This window comes from Parambassis ranga, chromosome 16 (genome assembly GCF_900634625.1).
Source record: "Parambassis ranga chromosome 16, fParRan2.1, whole genome shotgun sequence".
NCBI classification, from domain to species: Eukaryota; Metazoa; Chordata; class Actinopteri; family Ambassidae; genus Parambassis; species Parambassis ranga.
The window spans coordinates 7,027,400-7,047,395 of NC_041036.1; the positions used below are offsets into that span (position 1 = coordinate 7,027,400).

At 39.1% G+C, this 19,996-nt stretch overlaps 2 protein-coding genes across 2 annotated transcripts; both read left to right on the plus strand.

Moving 5' to 3' along the window:
* Positions 1-437: 437 nt before the first annotated feature.
* Positions 438-2,966, plus strand: LOC114448629 (oocyte zinc finger protein XlCOF22-like). Its single transcript, XM_028425710.1, has 3 exons — positions 438-622; positions 1,170-1,418; positions 1,513-2,966. The coding sequence occupies exons 1-3, from the start codon at positions 484-486 to the stop codon at positions 2,709-2,711; spliced, it is 1,587 nt and encodes a 528-aa protein (XP_028281511.1). The 5' UTR covers positions 438-483; the 3' UTR covers positions 2,712-2,966.
* A 1,169-nt stretch (positions 2,967-4,135) lies between these two features.
* Positions 4,136-19,665, plus strand: LOC114448347 (zinc finger protein 624-like). The gene is made up of 9 exons (XM_028425258.1): positions 4,136-4,306; positions 4,678-4,911; positions 10,308-12,107; positions 12,849-12,971; positions 13,399-13,415; positions 13,501-13,716; positions 15,521-15,683; positions 16,071-16,328; positions 17,154-19,665. Exons 1-9 carry the CDS (start codon positions 4,168-4,170, stop codon positions 18,239-18,241), a joined length of 4,038 nt encoding a protein of 1,345 aa, XP_028281059.1. The 5' UTR covers positions 4,136-4,167; the 3' UTR covers positions 18,242-19,665.
* Positions 19,666-19,996: the final 331 nt, after the last annotated feature.

Here is a 19,996-nt window from a genome sequence, read left to right on the forward strand (position 1 = left end):
GGATGACTGTGGTGTGATGAAGCATTATTGTGTATATACTTGTACAGCTCCTTATTATTGACACTAAAGACTTATTTTTTCAGAAATACAGAATTAAGGTCCAACTACAAATTGATAGGCTGACACGTAATGGCTTTAATTAGACATATTTAATTGATCGTAGAAAATTAATCATGTAAATAATACTGAGGATGATGGTAGTGCAGCTGAAAGTAGGCTGCATTTGTTAAAATATATACACAGATGAAAATCAACATTAAATGAATTCCAACAAGAGTTATAAATGTACAGTATCCCTTCTAAATGTTTCATTTCTGTTTCTAGAATGTTAAAAGTGTGAGGATTAGGAGGATAATTTTGATGAACACTCCCGATCAGAAGGGGGCGCTAACGCTCCATAACGTTGTTTGCCATCCGCTCCAAACGTCAGGAAGAAGCTCAAAGATGGCGGCGCTTGTGTATTAACGGCAGTTGTAGTAAAATATGTCGTCAGCTGAGTGTTTGACAGAGCTCAACAAGGAGCGACTAACAGCAGCTGGAAATGTTCGTAATAAGGAAGAGACCTGTCCGCACAGACTGCTGGATATGTTCACTGGACCGGAAATAAAGCCGCACAGACTCGGTATGTATAAAATGTACTGGTGCTAAACTAACGACTGTGGCAAAATGAACTGTTATTTTTACATTCATAAGCTGAATGCATCTTTTTGTAAACGGCAAATCTTCACAAAAATCGACTTGGTGGTGTTTTGTTGCCGTTTTGATGCTTGTGTATCAAACAAAATCCAGTTGCTTTAAGTCTAACCGCTGTTTTTCAGTCATAAATGTATCGTAGTCATTAACATTGACAGCTAGCACACCCTGCTACCAGAACATTAACAAAGGTATCAGAACTGGAGGGATTAACACTGTTGCACCCAGAAGTTAAGTTGTAGTAGCAGCAGCATATCACAAACTATAAATACAATATACAAAAAAAAAACTCTTACAAGCACCTAGTAGCAGAATATATACACACACATACATAGAAGCAGATCAAAATGAAGATAAATACACAGTTAATGTAACTAGATCTGTGCCAATAAAAAAACTATACATTTGGTCATATGATCACCCTCATAGTAACAGTCTGCTTGTATGTATTTTGTTTTGTTTTTTTGTCCCCTCAGACCTCTCACAGCAACATGTCTGTAAGAAGGTGGAGGCTAAACAGGAGAGGATCTTTGCAGAAGCAGAGCCTCCTCAGATTAAAGAGGAAGAGGAGGAACTCCACATCAGTCAGGAGACAGAGCAGCTTGTACTGAAGAAAGAAATCAACGTCTGTATGAAGAAAACCTTTGAAGAAAGTGAAGAAACCAAACCAGAACTGAACAGTGGCCAGCTCCTCTATCACAATGCTCCTATCACAAAGAGTAGAGGTCTGTTTCCCAGTTGAAATGTGTTGATTGCTTCAGTACTCAGGAGGCTCTTACTGACTTTCTCTCTTTTTTTCGCTTGTGTCTCTTCATGCAGGGCTCCCACTGCAACATGTCTGTAAGGAGGAGGAGGATGAAGCCCAGCTCTGTAAGCAGGAGAGCGACTCCAGTCTGGATCAGGAGGAGCCAGACCCTCCACAGATTAAAGAGGACCAAGAGGAGCTCTGCACCGGTCAGAATGCAGAACAGCTTGACCTGAAGCCAGAGACTGACATTTTAATGGTGACTCTTATTGATGAGGACAGAGACCACAGTGAACCAGAAGCTAACAGGGACCAGCTCCTCTGTTACAAAGGAAGCAGGCATGCTGCCTCAGGATCAGCTGAAGATTCTGACGCTGATCTGCACATTAACAGTGGAGACAACTTTCTTATTTCAGAGGATCATTGTAGTAGTGACACAGATAACACGTCTCTGCATGACTTTTGTGATTCAGAACAGCATTTAGATAGACGGCTACATACAGGCGAGAAGCTGTATTCATGCAGAATATGTGGAAAAGCTTTCAGTAACAGTACTTCTTTAACGGTCCATATGAGAACTCACTCTGGTGAGAAGCCCTATTCCTGTGAAACATGTGGTAAAAGCTTCAGTCACAATAGTGCTTTAATTGTCCACATGAGGATTCACACTGGTGAAAAGCCGTATTCTTGTGAAATATGTGCAAAACGTTTCAGTCACAGCAGTCCTTTAATTTTTCACATGAAAACTCACACAGGTGAGAAGCCGTATTCCTGCCAAACATGTGGCAGAAGTTTCAGTCGAAGCACTAATCTAACTGTCCACATGAGGACTCACACAGGAGAGAAGTTGTATCCCTGCACAATGTGTGGAAAAAGTTTTACTAGAAGTAATACTTTAAACCTTCACATCAGAACTCACACGGGTGAGAAGCCATTTTCCTGCCAAACATGTGGTAAAAGTTTCAGTAACAGCCGGGCTTTAACCCTTCACATGAGAACTCACACTGGTGAGAAGCCTTATTCTTGCGACATATGTGTTAAAAGTTTCAGTAACGGATCTGCTTTAAATGTCCACATGAGGATTCACACAGGTGAGAAGATGTATTCTTGTAAAACATGCGGGAAAAGCTTTAGTCGAAGTAATAATTTAAGCGACCACATGAAAACTCACACAGGGGAGAAATTGTACTCTTGTAAAACATGTGGGAAAAGTTTCAGTCGAAATAATAATTTAACTGTCCATATGAAGACTCACACAGGCGACAAGTCCTGAATCAGATTTCTAAAAAAAAAGTCTGCACAATCTTGGTTAATAGTGTGCAGGATGAGTCATGAATGTTCTCTTAGTTTTTCAGTAATGATAAACTCTAAAATATTAAATTAAGATTATTAGAGTAAGACTCTTCTTGTGCTGTTATGTGAATATTTCAGAGTGAGGATGTGTGTGGTTACAGCTTATATTATAAACCTGTAGACTGCATATACAGCTTTTGATGTTGAAAGTCATCAGCAACTCTACTGTAATGATGGTGCCATACATTTTGTCAATGTCAGGTTGCATCTAAATAAATATATTGAAAAGCCAAATGTTACACAGATTTTAATTTTTATAGAAATTAAATTCAGGTTAAAGCTTGAATATAATTGTTGTTTTTTTTCAGGTCTTTATTGGGACCTGTCCAGGGTGTACCCCACCTCTCACCCATAGATAAATAGGATAGGCTCCAGCCCCCCATGACCCTGCACTGCAGGATAGAGCGGGTTCAGATAATGGATGGAAGGAGGTCTGTAATGGATGTAGTTAGTTTGATTGCCGTTATAGGCTAATATTACAATCTTACAGGATTATATAAATCATATATTCTATTTCCTGTGGTGTCTCCTGCTTTGTATTTCTTCTCATCTCCTAATGTGACGTTACTTCACCTCTGTGCTTCTGTAACAGATTTCCGAGAGAAATTGTTGAACCCTGAGCCGACACCACCCTCTCTCTTGGCTTGATGCACACAGCTTTCTCCATGACATGCACACTTATCCAACTGATAAGTTATGTTTCCCTCAAATTTCTCAAAGGGACCTCTGTAGGGGAGTGATAAAGTGTCTCTCTTTCTCTAAGTTCCCCATAATATGGTATGAGTATATTTCAAATATGTTTCTAATGAAAATTTAATTGTGGTCAGAATTTAACTAAACATTGTTCACTTGAATTTTAAGATGTTTTATTATTATTTCAACTGGTTCATATGTAATATAATGGAGATCAATTGTTGAACCACTGTGTTTCTAAATCCTATGGCCCTGTCTGTTATATCAATATACAGCAATTATATAGGCTCCTGTATATTATAATTGATATGTTATACTATGAGAATTGATCATGGATTTCAGAGCTACTACATCCTGTGTGATTTTATTGATGGGACAATTTCTCTTATTGGTCAGAGAGAATCACGTGTTAACAAATTGATAGGCTGGCAGGGGATTGGCTGTAACGGCAGAGATTCAAGTTTATGTAAAAACGTCACAGTGTGACATCGGGCGGAAGAAAACAATGAAAACGGGGGGTTAACTTTGTGGGTATAAAGAACAGGAACGAACAAATGTCGTTTGGATCGATGATAATAATTGTGATGAACACTCCCGGTCACCAGGGGGCGATAATGCTCCATAGCGTTGTTTGCTATCGTCTGCAAAAAGTCAAAAGGGTGTTCGCTCTTCGTGCAGTAAAAATGTCATCAGCTGAGTATTTGACAGAGTTCAACAACGAACGACTAACAGCAGGTGACAATGTTTGTAATAAGGAAGAGAACCGTCAGCGCAGACTGCTGGATATGTTCACTGAACCTGAAATAAAGCCGCACGGAATCGGTAAGAATAAAATATACTAGTCCTAGGCTAACGATTATTGGTCTTGTGTAAGAGTTCTGCCTAAGGTTACATTTCGTTTTAAAGCCACTGTTATGTTTACAGACATAACCTGAATGCTTCTTTTTGTAAACAGTGAATCTTTAGTACCGACACACGGGAATAGACCTGTGTGATGCTGTTTTGATCATTTTTAATCAGGAACATTGACAGCTAGCACACCGTTAACAAAATATCTATATGTTGCTCCCAGACATTTTGTCAAACTTCAGACTGATATTTAACTCACATATTCACATATTATTAAAACTGTAGGTCCTTGTCAAAACGTATACATTTAGTCAAATGACTATCCTCTTTTTTTGTCCCTTCAGACCTCCCACAGCAACATGTCTGTAAGGAGGAGGAGGCTGAACAGAAAGCAGAGCCTCCTCAGATCAAAGAGGAAGAGGAGGAACTGTTCATCAGTCCGGAGACAGAGCAGCTTGTACTGAAGCAAGAATTAAACAACTGTGTGGTGACTACTACTGAGGAAAGTGAAGATAATAAACCAGAACTAAACAGTGATCAGCTCCTCTCTCACAACGCACCTGTTGCCGAAAGCAGAGGTCTGTTTCTCCCTTGAAATCTGTGTTATTTTAATATGAACTTTTTTCATAGAATTGTTTGTCATTTTAACTTTAAACAAAAAGCACCACATGCTGCCTGAATGTGTAAACTGTGTTCACAAAAAACTTTAACTGCTGAAGGGTCTCTTCCTCACTTGAAATTATTTTTGTCGTCATGTCTCTTCATGCAGGGCTCCCACTGCAACATGTCTGTGAGGAGGAGGAGGAGGAGGAGGATGAAGCACAGCACTGTAAGCAGGAGAGTGACTCCAGTCTGGATCAGGAGGACCCAGACCCTCCACAGATTAAAGAGGACCAAGAGGAGCTCTGCACAGGTCAGAATGCAGAGCAGCTTGACCTGAAGCCAGAGACGGACATTTTGATGGTGACTCTTATTGATGAGGACAGAGACCACAGTGAACCAGAAGCTAACAGAGACCAGCTCCCCTGTTACAGCTCTGAAAGTAGAGACCACAAAGGGAGCAGGCATGCTGCCTCAGGATCAGTCAGAATGTCAGATTCTGACATTGATCTGCACATTAACAGTGGAGACAACTTTCTCGTTTCAGAGGATCAGTGTAGTAGCGACACAGATAACATGTCTCTGCATGACTCTTGTGATTCAGAACAGTATTTAGATAGACAGCTACATACAGGCAAGAAGCTGTATTCATGCAGAATATGTGGAAAAGCTTTCAGTAACAGTACTTCTTTAACTGTCCACATGAGAACTCACTCTGGCGAGAAGCCCTATTCCTGTGAAACATGTGGTAAAAGCTTCAGTCACAATAGTGCTTTAATTGTCCATATGAGGATTCACACTGGTGAGAAGCCATATTCTTGTGTAATATGTGCAAAACGTTTCAGTCACAGCAGTCCTTTAATTTTTCACATGAAAACTCACACAGGTGAGAAGCCGTATTCTTGCCAAACATGTGGCAGAAGTTTCAGTCGAAGTACTAATCTAACTGTCCACATGAGGACTCACACAGGAGAGAAGTTGTATCCCTGCACAATGTGTGGAAAAAGTTTTACTAGAAGTAATACTTTAAATCTTCACATCAGAACTCACACGGGTGAGAAGCCATTTTCCTGCCAAACATGTGGTAAAAGTTTCAGTAACAGCCGGGCTTTAACCCTTCACATGAGAACTCACACTGGGGAGAAGCCTTATTCTTGCGACATATGTGTTAAAAGTTTCAGTAACGGATCTGCTTTAAATGTCCACATGAGGATTCACACCGGCGAGAAGCCGTATTCTTGCAAAATATGTGAAAAAAACTTCACTCATAGCAGTGCTTTAATTGTCCACATAAGAACACACACGGGGGAGAAGCCAAATTCATGCAAAGTATGTGGAAGAAGTTTTAGTCACAGTAGTCCCTTAATTGCCCACATGAGTACTCACACAGGTGAGAAGATGTATTCTTGCAAAACATGCGGAAAAAGCTTCAGTCGAAGTAATAATTTAAGTGACCACATGAAAACGCACACCGGCGAGAAATTGTACTCTTGTAAAACATGTGGGAAAAGTTTCTGTCGAAATAATAATTTAACTGTCCATATGAAGACTCACACAGGCGACAAGTCCTGAACCAGTTTTGTTGATTGTTGGTGATACAGGAATGTTCTCTTAGTGTTTTATTAATATTAATTATTCCATTAAATATTCCAAGCCGTTTCAGACTGTGAAATGTGCAGTGTAAAAATACTCATCCCTTTTTAGAATGTTGGTAATTCACGCTGATGTTCCCCAGTTGATGAGCTACAGGTGTTGTTGGGCTACACAACTGTGGTACAATCACTTTCAACACAAAGTTGTGCTACAAAAACCCATCTCCTAAACAAAGTCTCACTTGTTTACATGTTGAAAGTCATCAGACAATCAATTTTTTTCTTTTCAAATAAATATTTCATATAATGGAGATCCATTTTTGGATCACTGTAGTTATAAATGCACATGTATCAATATATATATTAATTATATGGGCACCTTATTTAAGTCACTTTATTTAAGTCAGGCCTGAAAACTCATTTGTTTACTGCAGTGCAGTACTGCAGCGCACTACTCCTAACTGCACTCTTCTCATTTAATCATCCTGATTTTATTTGATGTTTTTTTATGATTTTATTAGTTTGATTGCCGTTGCTAGGCAATCAAACTATTGTTATTCTAGGTCTTTATTATTATTCTTCCATACGCTTTTTGGCTCAGCATATCTTCAGAATGCATGGACCGATTCAAACCATTCAAACATCAAAAGATTCAGCTCATTCAGGACATTCCCAGAAACCTTCAATAATAATTATAGACTGGAAATAGACTGGAAAAGAGCACACCTGTTTTCTAACTCGCCACCATCTCCACATATTTTACTGGATTAACATGAAATCGCACACATTTGTAGAGTAAACCTTGCTGGTGCCCCCGTTTTTTTTGTCTGAATGTTTCAGTTTGGACAAAAACAAGCAGTCCTTCGGAGGGTGCAACCCCCATTAAAATACATGGGAGAGGAGTAAAGGAGGTTGACACAGCTGTGTCTCCAATTTTAATTAAGCTTGATTAGACAGGCAGGCAGGCAGGGCTGTTGCGATGGTGACAGGCTGACACACAGAGGCATTCAAAACAGCTATATTTGTAATCAGACTTTAAGCATTATACCTGTCATATTGATCATCCTTCAGCTGGATACTACTTTTCCACATTAAAATCACACAGCCTGAGCTTCTTATAGTCTTATGGTATTATTCCAGCCTCAGACCTTTCATATGGTATATTCACAGGCTATTCTCTAAGGTCATGACTTCATACTGTTCTTGTCTTCAGCTGTTTCTCTTTCATATCTTCATAATATTAAAACATTTTCTACTTTTCCAAATAAGAGCTTCATCTTTCTAAATTCTTAACTGTGTTTCAGCAAATTAAGTTCAGATTGCAGATTCTCCAGCAATTCAGAGCAATCGTTCACATCAGCGTTCAAAGCAATGCTTCAGCTGTGGCAATCAAACTTGCATTTTTCTCAGGAAATGCTTTTCTAGTTCTTTTTATGATTTTAATTTCCTTCTTAATTTAATGTTTACATTGAAAATGGCGGGACTGCGTTAACTGTGTGGATATAAAAAGCAGGAATGAATGTAGGGAGAAGAACTACGAGGAAACATAAGGATGCAAAGGACAGCTGTGATGAACACTCCCGATCACAAGGGGGCGATAATGCTCCACAACGTTGTTTGCTATCATCTACAAAAGTCAAGAAGAAGAAGCTCCCAAAGAGAAGAAGAACAATACACGGCAAGCTATGTCGTGAAAGCGGCGGTGTCGAAATTGCCGTTGCATTAAAAATGTCGTCAGTTGAACTTAACAACGAGCGACTAACAGCAGCTGGAAATGTTCATAAAGAGGAGGAGAGCCGTCCGCTCAGACTGCGGTTCATTGAACCTGTAATAAAGCTACACAGGATAGGTGAGTACGAGCTGGTTTCCTCATACTACTACTACATGGCTCTTCTCTTCTGTAGGAGTTCCGCCTTACAGTTCGCTTTAAAAAAAAATTACGTAAACAAGCTGAATGCATCTTTTTAAACAGTAAATCTCGTGTTTCGTGTTCGTCGACACAAGGAAGTTGACGTTTTGTTGCTAGTGATGGCTGATCGAGGCTTTGTGGAAGCTTGATTTAAAAGAGGCTTCAATGACACGGTGCCCGAGAAGGAAATCTAGTGGTCAATAAAATGAAGTGTAATCAAGATGTGGCATTTGTTGGTTCATGCATTGTTTGGGATTTGATACTCCATGCACATCCGTGTTCGACTACACTACATGGTTGTTTCAAGCCGACACAATGTGAATGTATTTGACACGTAGGCTGTCGTACGACGGCGCCATTGTATGAAAAAAAAATACTGACCCGGAAGAGGAGTCGCTTGTGAATAATTTTACAATTTTTTAAGGTCCCAAAATATATGTAAACTAGAAAATGGCATTTCCTGAAGAAAATGCAGGTTTGATTGCTGCAGCTGAAGCATTGCTTTGAATGCTGATGTGGAGGATTGCTCTGATTCTCCAGCAATTCAGAGCTTTGTATGCCTATGTGTGTGTCAGCCTGTCACCATGGTAACGGCAGAGGAGACCTCAAAAACCACTCCAACTTTGAGAGCCTGGCGTGCGGAAACGATTCGGAATTAGAACATTCTGAATGCAAGTTTGATAGAGCAGCATCTAATGAGCGTTTTAGGACTAAACTGGAGTCTGTTCTAGTTAGTTTGATTGCCGTTGCTGAAGAAAATGCAAGTTTGATTGCTGAAGCATTGCTTTGAATGCTGATGTGAAGGATTGCTCTGAATTGCTGGAGAATCTGCAATCTGAATTTAATTTGCTGAAACACGGTTAAGAGTTTAAAAAGATGAAGCTCTTATTTTGAAAAGTAGAAAATCTTTCTTCCAATCTTTCCTTTGAACTGGTGGCAAAATTATCTCAGCCAGATGGAATGTGCAGAAGTTTCAGCAGGATAGAGACACAGGATCTGTTTTATTTTTTCCCTCCTGCACTCTAAGTCACGCAATACACACCAATGTTAAACTCAGAAACGGGCTGAAAACCACTCCAAATTTGAGAGCCTGGGGCGCGGAAACGATTCGCAATTAGAAAATTCTGAATACAAGTTTGATAGAGCAGCATGAATGCAGCAATCAAACTAATTCTCCCATGCATGACACCTTTGGCTCCATCTAGTCATTTTAATGAGAAACATTGAGCGTTAACACATTCTGTTACCAGAATACTAAAATATCAGAATGGCTAAAGTGGCTAAAACTCCTGCTCCCAGATATTTTGTCAACTTTCACACTTCATATTTTACTTGCATATTAGTGAAAATGTAGATCCTTAGAAAGAGTATACATTTGGTTAAATGATCATCCTCACAGTAACCTTTCCATTATGGTATCTTTTGTCCCCTCAGACCTCCCACAGCAACATGTCTGTAAGAAGGAGGAGGCTGACCAGCAGCTCTGTGAACAGGAGAGGAACTCTAAGATTAAAGAGGAAGAGGAGGAACTCTTCATCAGTCCGGAGACAGAGCAGCTTGTACTGAAGCAAGAATTAAACATCTGTGTGGTGACTACTCCTGAGGAAAGTGAAGATAATAAACCAGAACTAAACAGTGACCAGCTCCTCTCTCATAACGCACCTGTTGCCGAAATCAGAGGTCTGTTTCTCCCTTGAAATCTGTTATTTTCTTAATATAAATGTTTTTTGTAGAATTGTGTTTGTTATTTTAACTTGGAACAAAAAGCACCACATGTTACCTGAATGTGTAAACTGTGTTCACAAAAACTTTAACTACTGAAGGGTCTCTTCTTCACTTGAAGTTATTTTTGTCATCATGTCTCTTCATGCAGGGCTCCCACTGCAACATGTCTGTAAAGAGGAGGAGGAGGAGGATGAAGCCCAGCCCTGTAAGCAGGAGAGTGACTCCAGTCTGGATCAGGAGGAGCCAGAGGACCAAGAGGAGCTCTGCACCAGTCAGAATGCAGAGCAGCTTGACCTGAAGCCAGAGATGGACATTTTGATGGTGACTCTTATCGATGAAGACAGAGACCACAGCGAACCAGAAGGTAACAGGGACCAGCTCCTCTGTTACAGCTCTGAAAGTAGAGATCACAAAGGGAGCAGGCATGCTGCCTCCGGATCAGCTGAAAATTCTGAAACAGATATGTCTCTGCATGCTTCTTGTGATTCAGCACAGTATTTACACAGCCAGCTTCACACAGGTGAGATGCAACACTCTTGTAACGTATGTGGAAAAAGTTTCAGTAAAAGTACTTCCTTAACTCTCCATATGATAAATCACATTCGCGAGAAGCCGTATTTTTGTAAAACATGTGGCAAAGGTTTCAGTAACACTACTGGTTTCATTAGCCACATGAAGTTTCACACAGAGGAGAAGCCGTATTCTTGCGAAATATGTGGACAATGTTTCAGTAACAGTACTTATTTAACTGTCCACATGAGAACTCATACTGGTGAGAAGCCATATTCCTGCAAAACATGTGGCAAAGGTTTCAGGAACAAAAGTGGTTTTATTGGCCACATGAAGGGTCACGCAGGCGAAAAGCCCTATTTTTGCAAAACATGTGGTGAAAGCTTCAGTAACAGTAGTGGTTTTATCGGCCACATGAGGATTCATGCAGGTGAGAATCCTTATTTTTGTGAAACATGTGGTGAAAGCTTCAGTAACAATAGTCATTTTATTATCCACATGAGAAGTCACACAGGTGGGAAGCCCTATTCTTGTGAAACATGTGGTGAAAGCTTCAGTAACAATAAGGTTTTTGTTAGCCACATGAAGACTCATACAGGCGAGAAGCCCTATTCTTGTGAAATGTGTGGTAAAAGTTTCAGTAACAATAATCATTTAATTATCCACATGAGGATTCACTCAGGTGAGAAGCCCTATTCTTGCCAAACATGTGGTAAAGCTTTCATTAGCAATAGTGGTTTTATTTGCCACATGAGGAGTCATATGAGTAAAACGCCCTATTCTTGCGAAACATGTGGTGAAACCTTCAGCAACAATAAAGGTTTTATCAGCCACATGAGCATTCACACAGGTGAGAAGCCCTATTCTTGCAAAATATGTGGTAAAGGTTTCGTCACCAATAGTGGTTTGATTCAACACATGAGGAGTCATAGGGGTGAGAAGCCCTATTCTTGCGAAACATGTGGCAACAGATTCAGTAGCAAAAGTGCCTTAACTGTCCACATGAGGATTCACACAGGTGAGAAACCGTATCCTTGCAATATATGTGAAAAGTCTTTCAGTGACAAGAGTCGTTTAACTTGTCACATGAGAATTCACACTGGTGAGAAGCCGTATGTTTGTAAAACATGTGGCAAAATGTTCAATAGGAGTTATGCTTTAATTATCCACATGAGGAGTCACACAGGTGAGAAGCCGTATTCTTGTGAAATATGTGGAAAATATTTCAGTCACAAGAGTCCTTTAACTACCCACATGAAAAATCACACGCGTGAGAAGCGGCATTATTGCGACACGTGTGGAAAATCTTTCATTCACAGTGGTCAATTAACTGCTCACAGGAGAACTCACACTGGTGAGAAGCCATATTCTTGCGAAATATGTGGAAAGAGTTTCGCTCGAAATCATAGTTTAACTGCCCATATGAAAACTCACGCAGGTGAGAGTGTGTGAATCGCATTCTAAAAAATGTGGGAAATCAGTCTTGAAAAGTGTTAGAATGCATGACTTAAAGTTTTTCTGTCACTACAATAGATTTCTGCTGGTCATTATTTTTACTGTGTATTTCAACTCTTTAAACTTCCTGAGAGCAAAAAAAGTATTCCTGCTTTACATTAATGTCATGATTAGTGTTAATGTCCACATGAGGATTCACACAGGTGAGAAGTGCCTCAATCATGATGCTGGTGCACTGGCTCAGTTGGCTAACTATTTAGCTACTGTCTGCTAACAAAAGTCTATCCATTAATGTCATGGTTAGTGTTAAATCAGACATTAATGGATAGACTTTTGTTAGCAGACAGTATTTTCGATGATACCAGAATAAGGAATGCCTTATATTTCTTGTCTTGTTTTCCTTTGTACTTTAATTTCCATTTATGATTATTTTATTTGTATATCTTTTATTATGTAAAAGTGGATTGTCTGCATCTTCCTTGACGTTCAATAAAGATTAAAACAAAAGCCAGCCTAGCATCCACTGTAGGTGTCCTCGATTCACACTCCAGCCAGAAGGTGGCGGTAATGCCCCATAACGTTGTTTAGCATCCGTAAAAACTAGTACGAGAAGAAGCATGCTCTGTGCTGCAGTAAACATATGTATTATAGATTAGACTTACATTTAGAGTAACAATGTCTTCGATTCAGTGTTTGAGAGTGTTTATCAAAGAACGTTTAACAGCTGCTGAAGAAGAAATATTCGCAGTGTTTGAAAAAACTATCGTCCAGTATGAGGAAGAGATCAATCGTCAGCGCAGGCTGCTGGAAACCACCCGTTTACCCGAAATACAGTTACACATCACAGGTATGTAAAACTATAACTGTCTTAAACACGTGGATACAGGTGTCATGCAGAACTCTGTGTTGTATTTATTTGCGCAGTAACAACATGAATGGCACCGCCATTTTTTCCTATCGTAGAAATAACGTGCCTCTCCTTTGTTAAATAACAAAATAACATATAAATAACATCCAACATTCAAATAGGCCTAGTCTTAACTTTTTTTTTTTAAAGCAAAGTCTTAAAAGTTACGACTACATGCAATAGCTTAATACACTTAACTAGAAGCAGCATGCTGTCTGTGGGTTTAAAGGAGGATGGAATCATTTTAGGGTCTTTAAATTATTTAAATCCACACTTTGGTTTATCTGCAGCCCAAAATTGCTCCTCTTTCTTTTATGTGATAGTTCTGTGTTTATATTGAAATGCTTTTCCGTTTACCTTATTGTAGATGCACCTTTTAAACCAGTATGACTGGCAACGACAGACAGCTACCTGATGAATATATTTGCTCAAATTACTGTCCCGTTTCTGACTTTAATTTTATATGGAGGCGGTGGTTCTTGCTGACCCTCAGCTCTGTAAGCAGGAGAAGACCTCTGGTTTGGACTCTGAAGTAGAACCTCCACAGATTAAAGAGGAACAGGAGAAGCTGTGCAGCATTCAACAGACACAGCATCTTAAACTAGAGGAGGAGACTGACACCATTACAGTGATTCCTACCTTTGAGGAAAGAGACACCTATGAACCAGAATCAACCAGCGACCAGGTCATCTCTCGAAAATTCTTTCATAGCAAAATAGAGATCAGGAAATAAGCAATAACGACTCCCCAGAACCATCTACAGGGAAACCGTGTAAAACTGGCACAAGTAAACCTTTTATATGTGAAATTTGTGGAAAATCTTACCGGTATCGGTGCAAACTGAAGTCACATCAGATACGCCACACAGATGAGAAGCCATACTATTGCAAAATATGTGGAAAAGGTTTACTTCAAAAGTATGTATGTATGATGACCTGGATGACTGAGAATCTTCATCAACATATTCAAAAGTATGGATTAAAACTCCACATGAGAACGCACACGGGAGAGAGGCCATTTTCTTGCAAAATGTGTGGAATAGGTTTTACCAACTGCAGTGCTTTAATAGTCCACATAAGAGTCCATACAGGAGAGGAGCTGTATTCATGTAAAATATGTGGCAAAAGATACATTCGAGGGGGTGAATTAACTATCCACATGAAAAGACACACAGGCGAAAAGCCTCATTGCTGCGAAATATGTGGAAAAGGTTTCATAGAAAAAAGTAAATTGAAAGAGCACTTAAGTACTCACACAGGTGAAAAGCCATATCATTGTACAACATGTGGAAAGAGTTTTGTTCAATGTGTGCATTAAAAACCCACTCCAGCATTCACACAGGTGAGAGGCCATATTCCTCTGAAACATGTGGAAAAACCTTTCGCCTTAAAGGTACCTTGACAGTCCACAGAAGAACTCACACAGATTTGCAAATTATTTTAAAAAAAACCTCAATGAACGTGGCAAGTTAACAGGCCGCTTGAGTACTCACACGGAAAAAAAGACATATTTTTGCAAAATGTCACAGTAGTGACAGTTTACGTGTCCACTAAGGACTCACAATGGTGAAAAATCCTGAAATATATGTAGGGAATTCTGTGGGAGGCCAAGATTATGTTTATATAAAAACTTTATTATGAACTTTTATTATGAATCTTTTGACAATGCTGTTGCTGGAATATCCAACTAAATTTTGTATGAGTAGGTTGAACAAATAAACAAAACAAGGACACATTGTATTCCAGGAAATTACTCTTCTTGAAATCTAACTGCGGACATCTAGAAAACACTGATGGAAAAACTGGCCTGTACTCGATGTATACTGCAGGTCATTTAACATTTAAAGACTGGATTTCATTCTCCATGTTTGATAAAGTGACACTGGATTGGCCACAGAATGTAAGATTAAGACTAGCGTGCCCTTTTACTACAGAATTACTACTTTGCTAAGATGATTGTTCAACAAAAACACCTTTATAAATGGTTGATCCTTGAATTTCCAGCTTTATTGAGTGATTGACATCATTTGTTTGTATGTTAATAAAAACCATACAATCCAAATTTATATTTGTGTCTCAGCAGGTGTCTTAAGTGTATCAGACATTTTCCACTGTTAATGCAGAGGCTTGGTGTTTAGCATTACAGGAGACTGTATTTTTTTATATCCTACATTTTACCATAATTCTTTTAAATATTAAACAAAACCAGACTATATTGTACTGTATGTATTATTTTTATTTAAATTTACCACACCTCATTTGGGACATAAATGTGGCAAAACATTTATAAATTTAAATGCAATTTCTCTATTCCCCATAGGAAACATAGAATATATCTGACTGGATTCATATTTCCGTCCAGAAGGTGGCGATAATGCGTCCGTATGTCATGAAACTCAAGAAGAAGAAGAAGCGGCCCTCAAACAAAAGAAGAAGAAGAACTTATGGCTGTGTTGTTGAAACGTTTGTATGGTCGTGTCGTAAATAAACATTGCTATTGTTGGAATAGCGATGTCTTCACTTCAGTACTTGAGAGAATTTGATAACGACATAACTGCAGCTGAAGAATTTAGAGAACAAACGAGCGTCCAGTACGAGGAAGACCTCGATCGTCAGCCCAGACTGCTGGATGTCTTCACCGAATCCGAAATGGGTATGTAACACCACAGTAATCTCAATAAACAGGCAAACAACGCCTTGTAATCCCAACCCTGATATTTTTGCATAATTATATGAACGCACCTTTTCATACGGCGCTGGGGTTAGTGTTAAGTTGGATATTCGACCGACGTTCATTCCAGGTCCAGTCCGTGTCTTACTAAGGGACAGAAATAAGACACACGTCTTTGAATTGTATTCGTAGGCCTCTCTGTATTGTAGGTTAATATTTTATAGAAACATTATGGTCATTATGTGTGCATGTTTTCTTGGAAGAATTTGTTTTTAATACATGAAATGAGAGAGCACAAATCAGTTAGAATGTCTATGTGTTAAAGTTATCATCACGTTGGACACCTTTTCCTTGTGTCCTTTTGTTCAGACTTTCCTCCTGCACATATCTGCAAGGAAGAGGATGCCGATCAGCAATTCTGTGATCAGGAGGGGAACTCCAGTCTGGACTACAACCAACCAGATCCTCCACAGGTTAAAGAGGAGCAGGAAGAACACGGGCAGGATGCAGAGCTGCTTGTAGTGAAGCAGGAGGTGGACAGCTATATGGTGATTACTTATAAAGAAAATGAATACAATGAACCGGAGCCTTACACTGACCAGTTCTTCTCTCACAGCTCTCCTACAGGTGAGAACAGATGTACACTACCAATCAAAAGTTTGGGGTCACTTGGAAATGTCTTTATTTAAATATATATATGGTATATATTTTCAATGACGATAACATTAAAGTAATCAGACACACAGTCTAGACATTTCTAGTGTGGTAAATGACTATTCTAGTTAGAAAGGCTGATTTTTAATGGAATATATACAAAAGTATACAGAGGCACTTTTCCAGCATACATTATTTCTATGTTCTAATGATACATTGTGTTAGCTAATCATGTTAAAAAGGCTAATTGATGATTAGAAAACTCCTGTGAAATTATGTTAGCACAGCTGAGCTGTTATGCTGATCAGATAAGCTATAGAACTGTCCTGTGACCCCAAACTTTTGAACCATAGTGTATGTTCTTCTTTTTTACTCCTTTTTCAAATCAATCAAACTTTAAAGCCATTGTATTACAAACCATTTATAGGTTTTGTATATTGGGCAGGGTTGTCCAATAATCGGAAGGTTGGCGGTTCAATCCCAGCTCTGCCCTAGTCATTGTTGTGTGTCCTGTGGGCAAGGCACTTTACCCACATTGCCTTGAGCGCACTCACTGGTGTATGAATGTGTATGAATGAATCGGCAGTGGTCGGAGAGGCCCTAGGCGCACCTTGGCACCCACATCTCCGTCAGTCTCCCCCTGGGGAGCTGTTAATGTGGTGTGAATGAATAATGCATCTGTAAAGCGTTTTTGAGTGTCCTAGAAAAGCGCTATATAAGTTTTATGTATTATTATATTATAGATTGTAGCAATTCATTAATTCAATTAAAATGATCAATCATCCCTTCTTGTTCCAGCCCTGCTAGATGTCTGTAAGGAGGAGGAGGAGGAGGTTCTTGTTGATCAACAAGTCTTTAAGCAGGAGAGCAACTCCAGTCTAGACCAGGAGGACCAGGAGGAAGTGGAGCCTCCGCAGGTTAAAGAAGAATATGAGGAACTCTGCACCAGTCAGGAGGCGGAGCAGCATGAACTGAAGCAGGAGGTGGACGTTTTCATGGTGACTACATTTGAGGAAAGTGATGACAATGAACAAGAGCCAAACAGTGACCATACAGACGAGGGAAATCAGGATGACAGTTTTTCCATGTCAGAATGTCAGTCTGATACTGACACAGGTAAAAAGTCTTTTAAATGTGACACTTGTGGAAAGTATTATCAATATCAGTACCAACTGAAAATACATCAGAGACGCCACACGGGTGAGAAGCCATATTCTTGCAAGATGTGTGGAAGAAATTTCAGTCAAAGTAGCACCCTGTCTGCTCACATGAGAATTCACACAGGTGACAAGTTGAATTCCTGCAGAATATGCGGGAAGTGTTTCATTCAGAATAGCGCTTTAATTGTCCACATGAGAACTCACACGGGTGAGAAGCCGTTTTCTTGCCAAGTATGTGGCAAAAGTTTTGCTCACAACAGTGCTTTGAATGTCCACATGAGAACTCACACAGGCGAGGAGCCGTATTCTTGCAAAATCTGCGGGAAAGGTTTCAATCAAATAGGTCATTTAACCGTCCACATGAGAAAGCACACAGGTGAGAAGCCTTATTCTTGTGAAACATGTGGTAAAAGTTTCAGAGTAAATGATCATTTGACTTCTCACATGAGAACTCATACAGGCGAGAAGCCATTTTCTTGTAAAATATGTGGCAAAAATTTTAGCAAAAAGAATGGTTTAACGCTCCATTTGAGAACGCACACAGGTGAAAAGATGTTTTCATGCAAAGTATGTGGGAAAAGTTTCAATCAAAAGGGACATGTGACTGTCCACATGAGAATTCACACGGGTGAGAAGCCGTTTGCTTGCAGTTTATGCGGAAAAAGTTTCCGTCAGAAGATTGGCTTAACAGGTCACATGAAAGTTCACACGGATGACAAGTCCTGAAACTTATGTCGAATAGCTGAAATTATGTGGGAAGCCCAGTTTATGTATCTTGCCTTTTATTATATACACACAGGTGAAGCATATAAAGTTACCCAAAACAAACAGAGCAGTTCAGTCCTTCTGCTTTGCTGGCTCTCTCTAGTACGCACTTATCTGTTGCACACAAACGTGTACCTGTGTTTGACTAAAAACATGGGATCAAATTCGTTATGAGCACTCCAGAGCTCTGTAGACACGTTTCCTTCTAAAGAATGACGTGACATAACTCCAAAGTTGATGTGTGATGGATTTTTGTAACAATGTACAGTTTTTAAAGAAAAAAACATGAAGGATCAGGCAAAACATTTGAAATTACACTACAAGTTATAACTAAATAAGCATCAAACATAATAAAGGAAAGTTTGCATACTGTTTATTCTAAATACTGTGTATTGCCTTTTTTAAATGATAACTGGTTGCAGTGTTTGGTGATAGTTGTGGATGAGAGTTTTCTTTCTTATAAAGCTTCAATTCTTCTTAACAAAATCCCCCAGGTCTGTAAATACTTGGGTCTCGGCTCGCTTGAACTGCATAATTGAGATCTTTTTGCTGACTCTACCAATGTGTCAATTATTAAAATGAAATTGACAGAAAGAAACAAACATGAGAAACACTCTCTTTTGAAGCTGGTACGCCCAATCATGTGTGACATGGTGTAGATCTTAAGCGGTTTTTAACCAGTTATTTGTGTGTCCATCAATATTCATATCTTTGTCTCCAGTGGCTGACAATAGTGACACAGAGATAGTGTTTTTGTTGTTGCTTTTGAGGTGTTTTAGTTTGCACTGTTGACATGTAGAGAAGCTACAGGTTATTGTCTCCTAATTCTTCATGATCAGATTTTAGTACTTTTATCATAACCCTTGTAAAGCTTTCATAAAGCCAGACTGTACACACAGCAATCAGACTGATATTCCTGGTTGTTCCCTGAGTGTAACTTAGACTTATATTTATAATTTGAATATATGTGGTTAATTAATATAAAAGCTAGTTTATTGTGAAGTGGTGTTGACTTGTAAATAAAGGAATACAAATGTTGACGCTGAGGGTAGAATTGATATCTGGCTGCACACTTCATTTATTTTCCTTAGGAAACTGTTTTGTCTGCTTTACTTATTGCTTCATTTTCTGACTCCACCTGCTCCACCAGTCTAATTATGTTTCTCTGGGTTAATAAAATATCTATTTTATCCATTTAAATCAATATCTACAGCTTATTTTACCTGCAGTGTGAGCACACTGACATCTAGTGACCATTTATAACCATGTCTCTGTGGTCTATGCTCATTACTCATGTTAGACTGCAGTATGTATCACACCAATTGTATGTCTTAAAGTATACCGCAGGCCAGATGATTGGCTTGTGCAGTTTTTTTTGACTCACTCACTCCTTTTTATTGCCATATTTCTTTTGTTTAGTACACTTTTTATAGGTTACTTCATTTTGCTTATTTATTTATTATAAATGACCATTATTAATGTTAATTAAACAGTATTTTGAGTTGATTTCTTCATCTGAAGGTGTCCTGTTTTCAGAGAGTACTGATGGTATTGAATTCTTGTCGTGCCTTATTACACAAATGTCAAGGGTAGCTTTGTAAGGAGAGGCTGACATAGCATTGACATTATATCACATAGAATCTTAAACAGGTCATATTGATCATAACTGCTTGCTACACTAAACCCAACTGTGCCCTTTTAGAGGTTATATCAATA